Below are 16,532 nucleotides of genomic sequence, written 5' to 3'. Positions count from 1 at the left end.
TTATTAACTAAAATTGACTCTAAATATAAATACCAGTTTAATTCATTTTTTAAAAATAACTATATACATGAACTTATACCTGTTTCATAAACATTAAATTATATACATACATAAATGGGGTTGAAAGGGACTTTCTTATTTGTAAAGGAAACTAAGCCATGAATCCTTTCTCTTCTCTCTTTCAGCTTCTGGAATAAAGGCATCAATGTGCAGTCTAATCTTTTCAACACCTTCTTTAGCATCAGCTTCTCTACCTATAACATCAACAAAATTACCTTCTGAATCCATTAAATAAAAGAAAATTGAATGATCAACTAAATAATCTTGACCTGGTTTAACATCTTGAGGAGTTGAGAAGTAAACACGATATTGTTTACATGCTTTTTTAACTTCCTCATAAGTACCAGTTAATCCAATGATTGATGGATGGAAATCAGTTAAATATTCCTTTATAATTTCAGGACTATCTCTAGCAGGATCACAAGTTATAAAAATTGGTAATAAATCAATATTATTCTTCGATTTTAATTCATTTAACATATCTCCTAATTTATCTAATTCATCAGGACAAACATCAGGACAATGAGTGAATCCAAAATATATAATGGAAAATTGTTTCTTATCATTTTTTAAGTTTTCTTGAGTAAATGGTTGACCATTATCATCAATTAAATTAAATGGACCTCCAATTAAAGGTTTACCATAACTTCTTTTCGATTCAACTTCCTTCTGAATTCTTAATCTTTCCTTTTCCTTAGAGAAATAGTAAGTAGCACCTCCACCTAATACTAATAATAACATAACTGCTTTCCAAGCTGCAAATTCAACACTATTCTTAGAAGCGTACTTGGCAGCGGAACCAGTTCCACCAATAGCAACTCTACTTAATGGTCTTTTCTTAGGACTAGTACTACTTTCATTTGCGGTCGATTTTGGAACTTCTTGGGGTTTGATTAAAGTTGAAGCTAAACAACGTTTGGCAAATACGGGAGTTGATTTCAACAATTGAGATCTAACTAACACTGACCTCAATATAGTTGTACGAACTGGTATTCTATTCAATAACATCCTTTAATCGTGGTGTAATCTATTGTTCCATACAATGTTTTAGTAAGCAAACCAACGTTTGATCAATTTTCAAACTCCATGGTATCACCAAACTGACTGGAAGAAAAAAATCATCTCACAATTTTCTATGTACAGGAAAATTCAAAAAAACTTCAGACTATAGTTAATTTGTACCATTGACTGACTTCATCAAGGTTTGCAGTGGCAACATGAGTTCTCAAAAGAAGTTACAAGAGTTATTGGATTGGTCAAAGTCTAATGGTGCTGATATTTCACCTAAACTAGATTTCAAAGTGATTTCAGAGGGTAATATCGGAGTGTTCTATAATGAAAAGGTAGCTCGAGATCAAGAATTACAACAAATTCAATTGCCATTGAATTTGATTATTACTTTACAAACTGCCGTAGATTCATTCCATAAAGAAGATCCAGCAACTTCATACCCTGAAATATCACAAAAGACTTCAAACATCAACTCATTGTTAAAAATATATCTCAGTAAAGCTCGAACTGACTCAAGTTCATTCTTCAAACCTTATTTAACATTATTACCAAGTTTATATCAAATCAATTCACCATATACTTGGAATACTCAGGATAAGGATCTTTTAAAGGGAACTAATTTAGGAAACTCTTTAAAGGAAAATTTAACCCAATTGATTGAAGAATGGTGGCAAATCATCAATCTTATACCTGATACCATCACTAAACCAACCGATCATTTTATCAATATGAAATTCTATTATGAATATAAGTTTTATAAACCAGAAGATTTTGATACTTATTTCGAAGAAGAACTGAAAAAGATCGATAATTGGACAAGTTTCCCTAATTATTTATGGTCATCGTTAATTTTAAAATCAAGATCATTCCCCAGATATTTATTAAAGAATGCAAAAGATAGTGAAAGTAAAGATATTAAACAAGACGAGGCTATGTTGTTACCTTTGATTGATCTTTTAAACCATGATCCTAAAGCTAAAGTGAATTGGATAGTGGATGCTGAATCTGATACGTTTAATTTCAAACTGGATAATCCAGTTGATGGTGAACAATTATATAATAACTATGGTATGAAAGGAAATGAAGAGTTATTATTAGCTTATGGATTCGCTCTTAAAGATAATGCTGCTGATTCTGTAGCATTAAAGATTAAAATAGATTCTCAATTGGTTGATGATATTGAAAAATATGGTATTCAATTACCTTCTATTGAAGATTATACCACTTCAGTCGTGAGAAAGGATTCTTCCATTGCTACTACTACCAATAAACTGTATGAAGATGGAGTATTGTACTTCATAACGAATGATAATCTCCTGATTAACCTCATTCAAATATTTCAATATCTAGTTAAGAATAGATGGGAAACTAATGGTGAAATCACTTTAAGGATGCAATTGGCAGGATTAAATCATTTAAGATCAGCATTAGAAAGTAAACTTGCCTTAATTGATAGTAAGAGTATACCCGCATCCAGTGCCAATCATTCCAACATCAAGATTTACATTGACTCTCAAGTTAAAATCTATAAAAGTACCATTAAAAGAGTTAAACATCTTGAAAAGGAATTAATTGGAAATCATAAATCAGATTTGGTTAGTTTAAAATCGGTATATAAGAAAGATAAGAAATTACAACAAGCTTTATTGGTAAGTTTTGGATTAACCAGTTATGAATCGATATTACAAGCTCAATTCCAAGATCAAATGTGGTTATTATATTTAATCCGTTGTGTTAATAGAGGAGAGTATTTGAGTGGCAATGACGATATTGATGGTGATGAAGATAATTACTTACCTCAATGGATTGAACAAGACTTCACTAAATTGAAACAAGAAATCACTATTTCAAATGAAGAAGTAGTTCAATATCAACCCATTTATGAAAATCTTATACCTGAATTGAATGCCAAAGTTCCAGAAATCTTCAATAAGGGGGATTGGACTATACAAAATTTTGTTTACAGTGCAAAATTATTAGATATAATTGGCTTTGTAAGGGGTAAGGATCAAGAGTGTATATTAGTGAAGCATTAGATAAATGGATTTGATTAAAAATGTCTAAGCTTATACCAGATAATGATGTAAGATATGTATATATATATAGTTTTTTTTAATTTATAGACAGTCAAAGCATTTTCTTTTTGAAAAGAAAAATAAACTAGAAGAATTGAATATAAGTATTATTTATCAAAAATCAAAATCTAATCTTCTTTGATACCACCTCTACCACTAACTTCAGCACTTTCAACTGATTGTTTATCAGTAATGACATCACCAGCACCACCAGTGAAAGCAGACATGAAACCAGCAGCAGCCTTGAATGGTCTCTTTAAATCACCAGTAGCTGGAGTACCGAAAAGATGAATCTTAACAATATTGGCTTCTAAAGCAGATTTAACAGAAGAAACAGATTGCATAACTAATGGATTGGTATATTTCATGTAAACATGCATAACACCCATCATAGCCATACCACTAAAGACACCTTTAATTAAAGTATCAATTTGTTTTAAATCATATTCCTTGACAGTGGTGATCACAGCCTTTGGTTCAGATTCACCACCTAATGGATTAGCTGGTTCAACATATTTCAAAGTAGTTAAATCATTCTTAGCATTGATTTTAACTCTCACTAATAAGTAAACTGCTAAAGCAATGGCTTGACATCCTAAATAGGCAGCTCTAACATAGAGTAAAATAGTTGGATCTTCCAAGTCTAAACGACGGGAGACTTGCATCATGACAAGCATGACGACGATGTTGGTGACAGCTGGATTCATCTTGTTGTTCGTTGACTATTCGTGAAGAAGAGGGAAGGAAGGAAGGGGATCAAGAAGGATATTTTTTGATTTCTTTTTTTTTTTTATCAGTGTTTGTTCAACTTTTAAATTTTTCAGTCGTACGGAAGCAGAACAGAAAAAAAAAAGAATCGTGTAGAATTCAAAAGAACAAAAAATCAAATCTCTCTTTACACAAATTGACAGCCAAGCCAATGAATGGGTTACGATACGATACGATATGATATTATATGATAAGGAGGTTTGTATATGTACAAAGAGAGAGTATGTGATAACTATTTAGTGTACTTAGAATGCATTGTCTTCATCATCAAATGAAACATCTCCAAACTCCCAACATCCTAAATGTTGCGATTTGGCTTTGGATTGAACAGTTACTAAAGAGGTAACATAATCTTTAACAGAGTCCTTGACTTTCTTGGTATCAACTATACCCCAACCATCTTGGACTAATTGCTTGTTGATAGTGTAATCAGGATCTTTTAACGATTGCTCGGCATCATATAAGATACCTTCATATTCACTGGTAGTGCCATTTCCTGGTAAGGCACTAATCACTAACTTCTTATCAAACACTAAATCTTCTAAAGCATAGATGGCATCAGTTAAATAATCAGTTGGTTTAGATGGTGGTAATCTTATGTTTTGTAAAGTAGTAGTATGACTGAATACGGGATAATTGATTAAATTGAATTTTTGGGGTAAGATTCTTAATGAACTTAATGAAACTTTATCAATATTACCAAAATCTAAATGTTTAACTTCAAATTTACCATTTGATTTATCATGAGAAAGAACTCTAGCACGATAATATTTCCCATTTTCACTGAATTTGGCTGATACTAAATCATTCTTCTTTGGTACTCTAGTTAAATTAAACGGTAAATCAATTGATGATTGACTTGCTGAAGGAGCTTGAGTATGGAATTGATTAAATGAAGTTTTAAATTCGGAAAATTTCTTAACTGTAGCAGTATCTAAATAATGGAATGAAATAATTCCACTTTCTTTATCAATATCAACCGCTTCAATATCAAAGAATTGAGGTTTAATATCAATTTTAACTTGACTAACTTGATTCTCAAGCAATGCTAATTCCTTAGCTTCATCATAATTTGACCAAATCCCCTTTTTAGTACTCTTGGCTTCTTCTTCAGCTTTAATTAAATCATTACTAAATGGATTACTATTCACAGCTAAATCATGGATCTTAATTAATCCTAATTCTAATAATGAAACTTGAATTGGAACTAAAGAATTGGTATTGATATATAAATTACCAATGAATGAACCTAATTTATCAAGATCATAAATTTCAAATTCAATTCCTCCTCTTTGTAAGAATCTTTTATTTAAATATTTAACTCCTTTATCATTTAAAACTTGAGATTTTTCATTAGTTAATCCACCTAAGATTAAAGTTAATTTAGTACCTTCCTTTGGATTGAATAATTTAACTCTATTAATGGATGGAATAAATTCAATATAATAACCACCAGAAATTCTTCCCTTTTGTTTAAAACCATTAAAGAAAGTTTTAGCTTTAGTAGCATTTTCCGATGCATCAATGATTCTATTACTAACAGTTATAACTTTATCTAAATTAGTTGAAAATAATCCATTCTTAGCTAATTTCTTTTGATTTTCTTCAATTTCAATTAATTTATCCCAATTATGAGATCTTTCATGACTAGTAGCTTTATTATGTTTTATAACAGTAGCCCAACCATTTTCAACAATTAATTCACTTAAATCAGTAGAACCAAATTTAAAACTAACTAAGAATCTTGAATCAAATCCTAATTCTTTATTTTCTTGTCTAATTCCATCAATATAAAGTGATCCACTCTTACCAATAACTTTTGATCTTACAAATTCACGAGCACTAGAAACTAATGCTTGTTTCTTTAATGAATCACCAGCAATGGTGGTATCATTTGGTTTTGGAGATCTAATAGAAGCTAATTGAACAGTTATTTCATCATCATTTTGTAATCTAACAACAATAGTATCAGCACTAACAATTTTAGCAATAGAAACATTATCAACAGTAATACCTGGTTTTAATGATTTAACAGGAGAAACAATAGTGGTTTTAGGAGTAGAACTAGTGGTACTAGCATACAATCCTTTACCTAAAGCTTTAGCGATTTGTTCAGCTTTTCTATATTTAACCATAGTGGTAGCTCCAACTAAAGTTGATTGCCAATCAACAATTTCACCATATCCTAATTCAAGGGATTTTTCAATAATATCATTACCAGAAGGATGATGGATGATAGCAATTGGTAAACCTTGTTGACTTTCACCAATGATACTAATGGTTAATTCAGCTTTAGTGGTTAATAATTTTTCTTCAACAAATACTTTAGCTTGTTGGGCAACTTTTGTAGTGGCAGCAGGTTGATTAATATCATCAGTTCTTGGAGTTTTAATACCAGCTAATAAAATTGGACTTTGGAAATGTTGTTTTGGATTAACAATGACTCTACCAACGATTCTATCTCCACTAATAACTCTTTCCACAATTACTTTTAATGGATATTTTTGAGATTTTTGAATCACATTTTCAGATAATTTATCAATGGTTTCAATTGATGATGATTCACCAGTTGACCAAACACCAACATTTTTCAATTTAGCTCCATTTTCAACTTCTTTTAAATCATAATAGATATCACCTTCATTTTCATTAAAATTATCTTTTAATTTAACTAAACCCTTTTCTAATAAATATTGAATTAAAGATTTGAAAATTGGAGCTTGAACATCACCAAATTCACGATTAGTAGTTGGATTCTTATAATTGACTTTGAATTTGATTTCCTTTCCAATTAGTAAATCTCTAAGGAATTCCTTAGCTTCAAACGTATCAGCAGCTCTAACGTATGAAAGAGTAAGGGTTCTTTCTGGAGCAGGGAATTGAGCAGTCTTGGTAGGAACCAAAACCAAAGTGTCACCACTAAGTACGTTCTTGACCTTAGCTACGAAGAAAGACATGGTTAGGGAAAGTTATCAGTTTAAACCTAGCTAGTTAATGTCGAAAACTGTTTGATCTTGCTTGTTAATGATCTGTCAAGTTGGGGGAATTTTTCACTTTTGTCGCTGTCTCGACTGACGCTCACATTTTACGAGGAGGCCCACAGTTTTTTGGGAACTGGAGTGAGAGCGAGCGTAACAAAATTTGTTCTAAAGAGATCTAAATTGTTCTACCACAATCACAAGACTAGATAGAACTTGATATCCTTTGATACCACCACCCATTTGCATCTGCTACAGTATATATCATACACATATAGATAGAGATATACAACATTTATCTGAATGGCACCACGTTCAACTGCTCAAAAGAGACTTTTAAAAGAGTTTCAACAACTTTCCAAAGATCCTCCTCCCGGTATCATTGCCGGTCCAATTTCTGAAGATGATTTATTCAAATGGGATTGCCTTCTAGAAGGTCCATCAGATACACCTTATGAATACGGTGTATTCCCTGCTTTATTGCTGTTCCCCAAGGATTATCCTTTAAGTCCACCTGCATTGAAATTTGATCCACCTTTATTACATCCTAATATTTATGCCGATGGTACCGTTTGTATATCGATTTTACATCCACCTGGTGAAGATCCTAATCAATATGAAAGACCAGAGGAAAGATGGTCTCCAGTTCAAAGTATTGAAAAAATCTTATTAAGTGTGATATCGATGTTAGCTGAACCAAATCCTGAAAGTGGTGCAAATATTGATGCTTGTAAATTATGGAGAGATAATAGAGATGAATATGATAATCAAATAAGGAATCATGTTAGACAATCCTTGGGTTTTGAAAAGTAAATGATGATAGTTGATTCAATTATAGATCTGTCATTTACTAGTTTATCTAGTCTATGATCAATGATGGTAATGACGAAAGTTAGTGTAATTTTAAACATAAATAGCGGAAATATACAATTTTGGACATACAATTTTAGTGAACCATAATGAAATGAAGTAGTGTAACTATGCTTTGTAAGTAACTAACGACTAGTATCATAGTACTAATCTAACCTAAGCATATCGTCTTTGATGATAGTGATTTAGCAGTAATAATATTAGCGCGAGGCACAAAAATGCAAAATATTAACCCCAACGTTCAAAACTTTCATATAAAAAGCAACTCCTTTCTATGTTTGCTTTCTCGTGTATGAGTACCATATAACAGTCAATTAACAATGAGTTCACGATCAGTTGAAGTAGTTATCATCGGTGGTGGTGTGGCTGGGTTGAAAGCTGCTCAAACTCTCTTAACTGATCCATCTGGAAAATTGAAATCTGATGATATTTTAGTGATTGAAGCTCAAGATCATCTCGGAGGTAGAATCTTCACTGATAAAAACCTGAGTAAATTAGGATATAATTATGATCTTGGAGCTGCTTGGTTTCATGATTCACTTAGTAATATCGTCCTTCAAGATGCAGTTAATGATAATGATTTAGATAATTTTGATCGTGGGAAAGATACTTATTATGATGATAAAGATCCTAAAATATTTGGAGAAGATGGTCATGTTGATTTAGTCGATACGAAGATAAATCGAGTTTATGAAGAATTAGAGAAATTCATTGAATTATATTATTATAATGATACAGATGAACCTGATTTATCTTTAAAGGATATCACTGATAAATTCTTACAAAAATATGATTCAATCCTTACACCTACTCAAAAGAAATATTGTAAATTATTAATCCGAACTTATGAATCATGGTATGGGATATCATGGGATGTGATAAGTGGGAAATATTCCATGATGGATCACCATGGAAGAAATCTTTTAAACGTGAAAGGGTATTCCTTTATAATTGATAAACTCGCAAAGCAAATTCCATCAAGTTCGATATTATTAAATTCTCAAGTTAAAGTAATCGATCGTTCAAATAAGGATGTACCTACCAAAAAAGTCATGATAGAAACAACACTGGGTTTAAAAGTATATACTAATTATGTGATAGTTACTGTCCCCCAAAGTATCCTACAATTATCAGATTCTTCTTCATATGGAATCACTTGGAAACCACCCTTACCTATCAACATCAAAGATGCATTAAGTGAGATTCATTTTGGTTGTTTGGGAAAAGTAATTTTTGAATTTGATTCTATCTGGTGGGATAAAAATGAAGACCGGTTTGAAATATTAGCCTCAGAGCCTGATCCAACTAAATCATATTCTGATCCTATTACATCTCATCCTCGACCATTTGATTATCCAGCTTATATGGTTAATTTCGCATCAGTACATAAAGAAAACTTATCAAAAGGAAGTAGTTTAGTAATCTTAACTCAGTCCCCCTTAACTGAATATTTAGAATCTCATTCCAATGAAGATGCATGGAGATATTATAAACCAATGTTAGAGAAATTAGTAATACCAGGTAAATCCATCACTAATCCAATCAATACCATAAAGACTAGTTGGACACAAAACCCATATATAAGAGGATCCTACTCTGCTTTACATACCCATGATGATCCATCACTGTTAATAATACAGTTATCTGGTGAATTTGATAATACTGGTTTAATAGGGAATAAGAACATTAGATTTGCTGGTGAGCATACCATTCTGGATGGTGCTGGTTGTGTTCATGGAGCGTATAGTAGTGGACTTAGAGAAGCTGATTGGATCTTGAATGATATATCATAGACTAGATTTGTAAATAGATATAATAAATTTAGAACCATCTAGAAGGTTCTAGTATGAACCAGTTTTGCAACAAAAATTTCATTCACGTGACTTTTTTTTTTTTGGTTCATCTCTATGCCAAATTTTTTTTTTTGATATTTAAATGGAATCAAATTCTTGAAAGAAGAAGCATAATAGTCGATTATATCAACGAATAACTATCAAAATGGCTACCCAATTCGATGCTGACAATGCTGAAAACTTAGAAGATATGGAAAAGCAATTTGCTGTCAAGGCAGTCATGCAAGCTGAAACCTATTGGGGATTATTAGAAAAGATTCCTGGTTCAAGATTAAAGTTAACTAAGCATGATGATGAAATTTTTGAACAATTTTTAACTGATTTTCCAGAATTTAAAGAACCAAAGAATGTGGCTATAATATCTGAAGCTGAAATGAAGAGTGTAACTGGTAAAGCCAGATGGAGAGCCTTTTGTGATAAATTTCAAGATATTGAAGATTATAACTTTGGTACTTTATTAAGATCCAGTGCTTCTGATTACTATACTCAAGAAGGTACTATCTTTGCTGTCAGAATTCAATTTTATGCCATTGAAATCGCTAGAAATAGATATGGTTTAAATGATTGGGCTAAACAATAGATACCTTGATAGCTTTAAATCATAGATCTGTTCATTTTATTTAGATAAGCTCCATAATTTCATAGACCTCACCCTTCTTCAAACATTCACCTCTTGTATATTTAGTTCCATTTAGAAATAAACTGTTTAATAGTATATTTATTTATTGGTCAAAATATGTGTTGCAAATGTAGAATTAACCTTATTAATAAGCTCTCTATGTAGGTAATTTTTTCAGTTATTCTTTTCTAAAACATACCCCTATCAGTAACACGTACACACTCTACATCTATGTTGATATTCTGTTCATTTCCATCATGGTATCTAACCCTTTTGACAACGGCCAACCAAGATTGCTCTGAGGTGGGCAAATCTTTCTCTCACTATGGGAAAAAAAAAGCACAACAATCACACGAAAATAAAAAAAATTGTGAGGACTAAAAATGGGGGAATGTAATGGTTTGATCTTTACAACCAACATTGATTCATCATCATCAACATCAGTGGGATCAACTATCTATCAATTCTATAGTCGATTGTGAGATAAAGAGATAGTTAGGAGAACTTGAGTGTGTGTAACTGTCTTGTTTGATAATTAGTTGGCCATGAATAACCTCAGATCACAGACAACAAGTGTCAAGAATTACTCACAAAATGGCAACCAACTGAATCAATCCTGGCAACAACAGGGAGGACAACCTCTGCAACCGCAACAACAACAGCAGCAGCAACAACAGCAACAATCACAACAACAGATAAGTAATAATATGTCAAGTGGGTCCCCGTCAGCTTCTTCAGCCAATACTGCTGCATATACTTTACCCGGAGTAATAAATTATTTAACTTCAGAGTTCACCAATCTAGAACGATTTAAGATAATGACTAATTTGGAGAAATCAGAAATGAAGTATAAGATAGTTCAATTACAAGGTGAATTGAATGCATTGAAGTTTGTCAATGGAAAACAAAAAGCGAAAATAGAGAAATTAGAAGAAGAAGTTCGTTCTTTAAAATCAGACCATAACACTAACGATAATGACAATAATAATACTAATGGTACTGATAAAGTAATAAATGACGATCCTACTAGTAAAGAAACACCATTGATTAATATTCCTGATGTTGACTTGCAATTGATTAAAAATTCAAGAGATCATTTCACAAAGAATATGACTGAAATCATTAAATTATTTAAAATACCTAATGGACATAATGATATTCATTTCCTTGATATACCTGAATTGAATGATACTGATAGTGAATTTGATGTATTGTTACAACATCATCATTATGAACCACCTAAAGAAAAGACGTCTGAATTGGATTTATTAAAGGCTACTGCAAGACTTGGTCGTAAGAATAAAAGTTCGATAACGGCAAAATATTTTGAAGAAAATGATAGTCATACTCCACCTATTAAAGCATCATCTAATCCAAAAGCTCCAAAATCAAAACTTCCTGATCTTAATGAAATCGAATCTAATAATAGTAATGTTCAATCTAATAATGATGTATATTTTAGAACGTTAGATCCAATATCATCCACTTCTAAATCTGATTCAATTGATGAAAGTGATAGTGAAACTGTCATATTCGATTATGCGAATGAAGGTTCACCTCCTATTACATCATCCATTCAACCACCACAAGATATTGTGAGCAAAGCTTTTATACATGGCAATTATACTATAACTATTCTGGAATCATCAGCAGGACAAAATCATTCAGTATTGGTGAAAGATAAGAATCAAATCATTCAATCAGCCGAGATTTCTATATCAAATGTAATATTTGAAAAGATTGTTGATATTCATCCCTTATTTGTTGATGAGGATCATCAAGATACTTTAATCATAATTGATAAAGATGGGATTATAATTTCATTTGATTTAAAGCAAAATGAAGAAAAAATTATTCATAACTTGACGGGTCAAATATCAGATATAAATGCATGTGAATGGATTGAATTTGATATTAAGGCTACAACTACATCAAAGAGTTTTGGGTTAGCAATGAGTGGATCGAACGGTCCAAACAATCAATATATTGTTAAAGTAGCTCGATTGATTCATGATATTACTACCAATACTACAGAATCATCGCTTATTGGTAGTTTCACTAAAAGCTTTCTTGCTACAAAGGGACATAAAGATATAGCATTAAAAGGGTGGGCAGTGTCTTCTATAACGCGTAATGGTAACGGCAATCATGCTAATAATGCTAACAATAATAACGGCAATAATAATGGCAATAACAATATCAATAATAATAACAAGGTGGCACAATCACCAAAGGCTAAAAAGGCACCACCAACTTGCGATGATCCAACATTGGCAAGATACCTCTTGGTGTTTCAACTGGATGACAATCTAGTTCATTTCAATTTCGTTCTGAAAAAGTTCGATACCGTTGATTCGGGATCTAAATAAGGTTTTATAGATTAGATAATTCTTTCTATTCCTATTCTCACTCCTCCTTCTTATCCCTCATCATTACTCATTGTCAATATTTATTTATCATCAGTATATACATATTCCTCCATTATAAATAGTCCTGTCTCCCCCATTCTCATTCAAAGCTCTATTCCTAAATCATATAAACTGTTCACAAAAGCAACTATCTAATCTTAGAATTTTCCACGTTGATGCAAATATTTAGCGTGTGGCTCACCTCTTCACGTTTTTTTTTTTTTCTTTAAGCAGAAAATTTTTTTTATCAGAATAATTTTTATTTATCATAATACGTTTTTATCATTTTTATTGATAGTTGTTTGATAATTGTGGATCATGTCTAACTTTGACGACTTCTTAAAGAAACAACAGCTGAGCTTGAACAAGCCCAAAGGGTTTGGTTACAAGAATGCTAATGGGAACCCAAATCAACAATTCAATAATAATCAAAACTCCAATAATAGATATAACAATAACTATAGAGGTAATAACTTACAACAAAGTTCTTCACTTAATAGTCCTAATGATTCCTTACCAACCAGTGGTATTGCTACTCCAAATTCAGCAGATCATAATGCTTCCACTACTTCTTTAACTTCTCTTAATACTGCCTTAAGTAAATTAAACGTGGCTAGTGGTCCATTCCAAGATAATTTGATCAATATAGAAAGAGCTACTAAAATTGGTGAAATTAGACCAGAAGTCGAGGCTATTGTTGATGCTGTTGCTAATGAATCATCTTTAGATGTCATTAATGAATGGAAATTATTAGACATAATCAAATCATTAATTAAACCAAAGAATTCTGCTTTGATTAGAGAATCAGGTTTGCTTATAATTCAACAATTAGCTACCAGATTTGGTGGTCAAACTCCAAAGGAATCTTATTTAATTCAATTCTTCTCCATTGCTTATGATATGGTGGCTGATAAAGATAGAAATATCGTTAAAGCTGCTAAATCTGCTACTGATACTTTATATGGTATTTATCCAGTTGAAGCTTTAGGTTCAATTATTCTTAATGAATTTTTAAGATATTTAGCTTCGTCAGCTAAATGGAATTCAAAAATCGCTGCTTTAACTACTTTTGATAGATTAATTGAAGAAGTTCCAGCTGATTTATTAGAATTAACCTTCGTTAGAACTGTTCCAGTTTTAACTGATTTAGCTACTGATTTCAAACCAGAATTAGCCAAACATGGTTTAGCTACTTTAAAGGCTTTTGTTAAAGTTTTGGATAATTTAGATTTACAAAACAAATATGATTTAATTGTCGAAACATTAGCTGATCCAACTAAAGTTCCAGACTGTATCAAAAGTTTATCATCTGTTACATTCGTGGCTGAAGTTACTGAACCTGCTTTATCTTTATTAGTTCCAATTTTAGATAAATCATTAAAAATGTCATCTTCATCAAATGAACAATTAAGACAAACTGTTACTGTTACTGAAAATTTAACCAGATTAGTTAACAATAAAAGAGAAATTGAATCTTTTATTCCAATCTTATTACCTGGTGTTGATAAAGTCGTTAATAATGCTTCATTACCTGAAGTTAGATTTTTAGCCGGTAAAGCCCAACATGTTTTACAAGAAGCTGAAAATGAACACTCTGATGGTAAATTCCATGGTAGATTAACTTTAGAACAATCTAAAGAATTCTTTTATATTGCTAATTACCCAACCATTGTTCAAAGTTTAAACCTTGATAATGAAATTGAAGGTAATTATTTATCTTATATTTTACAAGCTGATGCTCATGTTAATGATTGGAAACGTTTAGAAGAATATTTGAACATGCTTGTTGTTGTTTCTGACTCCATTACTGAAGAAGAAAAAGCTCAATATATTAAACAATTTATTCAAAATATTAGAAAATTATATGATCCAGAAGTTAAATCCAATGAAAATGATGATGGATCTATTGAAATCGTTAATGCTGATTTCTCATTAGCTTATGGTTCTCGTATGTTATTAAACAAAACCAATTTAAGATTAGTTAAAGGTCACAGATATGGTTTATGTGGTAGAAATGGTGCTGGTAAATCTACTTTAATGAGAGCCATTTCTAAAGGTCAATTAGAAGGTTTCCCAAGTGCTGATGAATTAAAAACTTGTTTCGTTGAACATAAATTACAAGGTTCTGAAGCTGATTTAAGTTTAGTTGATTTCATTGCTTCTGATCCAGAATTAGAAGGTGTTGGAAAAGCTGCCATTCAAGAAGCTTTATTACAAGTTGAATTCACTCAAGAAAGATTAGAACAAAATGTTGGATCTTTATCAGGGGGTTGGAAAATGAAATTAGAATTAGCCAGAGCTATGTTAATGAAAGCTGATGTGTTGTTATTAGATGAACCTACCAATCATTTAGATGTTGGTAATGTTAAATGGTTAGAACAATATTTAGTTGAAAACACTGAAATCACTTCATTGATTGTTTCCCATGATTCCGGTTTCTTAGATGCTGTTTGTACTGATATTATTCATTATGAAAATAAGAAATTAGCTTATTATAAAGGTAATTTATCTGAATTCGTCAAAGTTAAACCAGAAGGTAAATCTTATTATACTTTAACTGATTCATTAGTTCAAATGCATTTCCCACCTCCAGGTATTTTAACTGGGGTTAAATCAAGTACTCGTGCTGTTGCTCGTATGTCTCATGTTACATTTGCTTATCCAGGAGCTGCCAAGCCATCCTTAAATGATGTTTCATGTTCATTATCCTTATCTTCAAGAGTTGCTATTGTTGGTCCAAATGGGGCTGGTAAATCCACTTTAATTAAATTATTAACTGCCGAATTAGTTCCAAATGAAGGTAATGTTGAAAAACATCCAAATTTAAGAATTGGTTATATTGCTCAACATGCTTTACAACATGTTGAACAACATAAAGAAAAGACTGCTAATCAATATTTACAATGGCGTTATAAATTCGGGGATGATAGAGAAGTGTTATTAAAAGATTCTCGTAAGATTTCCGAAGATGAAAGGGAACAAATGGAAAAACAAATTGATGTTGAAGATGGTAGAGGTCCAAGAGCCATTGAAGCTATTGTTGGTAGACAAAAATTAAAGAAATCATTCCAATATGAAATTAAATGGAAACATTGGTTACCAAGATATAATTCTTGGGTCCCAAGAGAAGTTTTAGTCAGTTATGGATTTGATAAATTAGTTCAAAAATTCGATGATCATGAAGCATCAAGAGAAGGGTTAGGTTATAGAGAATTAACACCATCTGTGATTAGAAAGCATTTTGAAGATGTTGGTTTAGATGGTGATATTGCTGATCATACTCCAATGGGTTCATTATCAGGAGGTCAATTAGTTAAAGTTGTTATTGCTGGTGCCATGTGGAATAATCCTCATTTATTAGTGTTAGATGAACCTACCAATTATTTAGATCGTGATTCTTTAGGTGGTTTGGCTATGGCTATTAGAGAATGGACTGGTGGTGTGGTTATGATTTCACATAATAATGAATTCGTAGGTGCATTATGTCCTGAACAATGGCATGTTGAAAATGGTGAAGTGGTTCAAAAGGGTACTGTTGATGTTGATAATTCTAGATTTGAAGATCAAGGTGGTGATTCTACTGATGGATCAGCTGTTCCATCTCGTTCATCTACTCCAGTTCCAGCTAAGAGAGCTGATGATGATGATTCACCGGCTAATATTAAGGTTAGAATTAGAAAGAAGAAAATGACTAGAAATGATAAGAAACTTCAACAAGAAAGAAGAAGATTACGTCATATCGAATGGTTAAGTTCTCCAAAGGGTACTCCAAAACCAAATGATACTGATGATGAAGATGAATAGACTTCTTAGTTTGGTTTTTATATACATTTTATATCTATCATTATATCTCTCTCTGTATATTAGGTAAAATAAAACATAATAATTTT

General features: G+C 31.6%; 9 protein-coding genes across 9 annotated transcripts; 6 read left to right on the top strand and 3 right to left on the bottom strand. All coding sequences in view use genetic code 12, as the record gives it.

Moving 5' to 3' along the window:
- Window positions 1-36: 36 nt before the first annotated feature.
- On the bottom strand, window positions 37-1,173 carry SCO1 (Cu-binding protein). The gene has a single exon (XM_064904146.1). The coding sequence runs from the start codon at window positions 1,066-1,068 to the stop codon at window positions 136-138; it is 933 nt and encodes a 310-aa protein (XP_064760577.1). The 5' UTR covers window positions 1,069-1,173; the 3' UTR covers window positions 37-135.
- On the top strand, window positions 785-3,191 carry DFJ63DRAFT_219278 (protein-lysine N-methyltransferase). The gene has a single exon (XM_064904160.1). The coding sequence runs from the start codon at window positions 1,278-1,280 to the stop codon at window positions 3,105-3,107; it is 1,830 nt and encodes a 609-aa protein (XP_064760576.1). The 5' UTR covers window positions 785-1,277; the 3' UTR covers window positions 3,108-3,191.
- Window positions 3,191-4,006, bottom strand: PHO88 (Pho88p). Its single transcript, XM_064904154.1, has one exon. It carries the CDS (start codon window positions 3,851-3,853, stop codon window positions 3,275-3,277), a length of 579 nt encoding a protein of 192 aa, XP_064760575.1. The 5' UTR covers window positions 3,854-4,006; the 3' UTR covers window positions 3,191-3,274.
- On the bottom strand, window positions 4,007-7,033 carry DFJ63DRAFT_218988 (uncharacterized protein). Its single transcript, XM_064904147.1, has one exon. It carries the CDS (start codon window positions 6,869-6,871, stop codon window positions 4,160-4,162), a length of 2,712 nt encoding a protein of 903 aa, XP_064760574.1. The 5' UTR covers window positions 6,872-7,033; the 3' UTR covers window positions 4,007-4,159.
- On the top strand, window positions 7,034-7,894 carry DFJ63DRAFT_218989 (E2 ubiquitin-conjugating protein). The gene has a single exon (XM_064904148.1). The coding sequence runs from the start codon at window positions 7,196-7,198 to the stop codon at window positions 7,703-7,705; it is 510 nt and encodes a 169-aa protein (XP_064760573.1). The 5' UTR covers window positions 7,034-7,195; the 3' UTR covers window positions 7,706-7,894.
- A 188-nt stretch (window positions 7,895-8,082) lies between these two features.
- On the top strand, window positions 8,083-9,555 carry CBP1 (Cbp1p; the record flags this gene model as incomplete). Its single annotated transcript, XM_064906473.1, has 1 exon — window positions 8,083-9,555. One exon carries the CDS (start codon window positions 8,083-8,085, stop codon window positions 9,553-9,555), a length of 1,473 nt encoding a protein of 490 aa, XP_064760572.1.
- Window positions 9,556-9,657: 102 nt separating this feature from the next.
- DFJ63DRAFT_219143 (uncharacterized protein) lies at window positions 9,658-10,487 on the top strand. The gene has a single exon (XM_064904153.1). It carries the CDS (start codon window positions 9,761-9,763, stop codon window positions 10,193-10,195), a length of 435 nt encoding a protein of 144 aa, XP_064760571.1. The 5' UTR covers window positions 9,658-9,760; the 3' UTR covers window positions 10,196-10,487.
- A 454-nt stretch (window positions 10,488-10,941) lies between these two features.
- On the top strand, window positions 10,942-12,603 carry DFJ63DRAFT_337103 (uncharacterized protein; the record flags this gene model as incomplete). Its single annotated transcript, XM_064908486.1, has 1 exon — window positions 10,942-12,603. The coding sequence occupies one exon, from the start codon at window positions 10,942-10,944 to the stop codon at window positions 12,601-12,603; it is 1,662 nt and encodes a 553-aa protein (XP_064760570.1).
- Window positions 12,604-12,781: 178 nt separating this feature from the next.
- Window positions 12,782-16,530, top strand: ELF1 (Elf1p). Its single transcript, XM_064904152.1, has one exon. The coding sequence runs from the start codon at window positions 12,961-12,963 to the stop codon at window positions 16,444-16,446; it is 3,486 nt and encodes a 1,161-aa protein (XP_064760569.1). The 5' UTR covers window positions 12,782-12,960; the 3' UTR covers window positions 16,447-16,530.
- Window positions 16,531-16,532: the final 2 nt, after the last annotated feature.

This window comes from Scheffersomyces coipomensis (assembly GCF_036884675.1).
Source record: "Scheffersomyces coipomensis strain NRRL Y-17651 chromosome Unknown DFJ63scaffold_6, whole genome shotgun sequence".
Taxonomy (NCBI): domain Eukaryota; kingdom Fungi; phylum Ascomycota; class Pichiomycetes; order Serinales; family Debaryomycetaceae; genus Scheffersomyces; species Scheffersomyces coipomensis.
The sequence above is the reverse complement of the archived record's forward strand: the minus strand, read 5'-3'. Positions and strand labels throughout refer to the sequence as shown.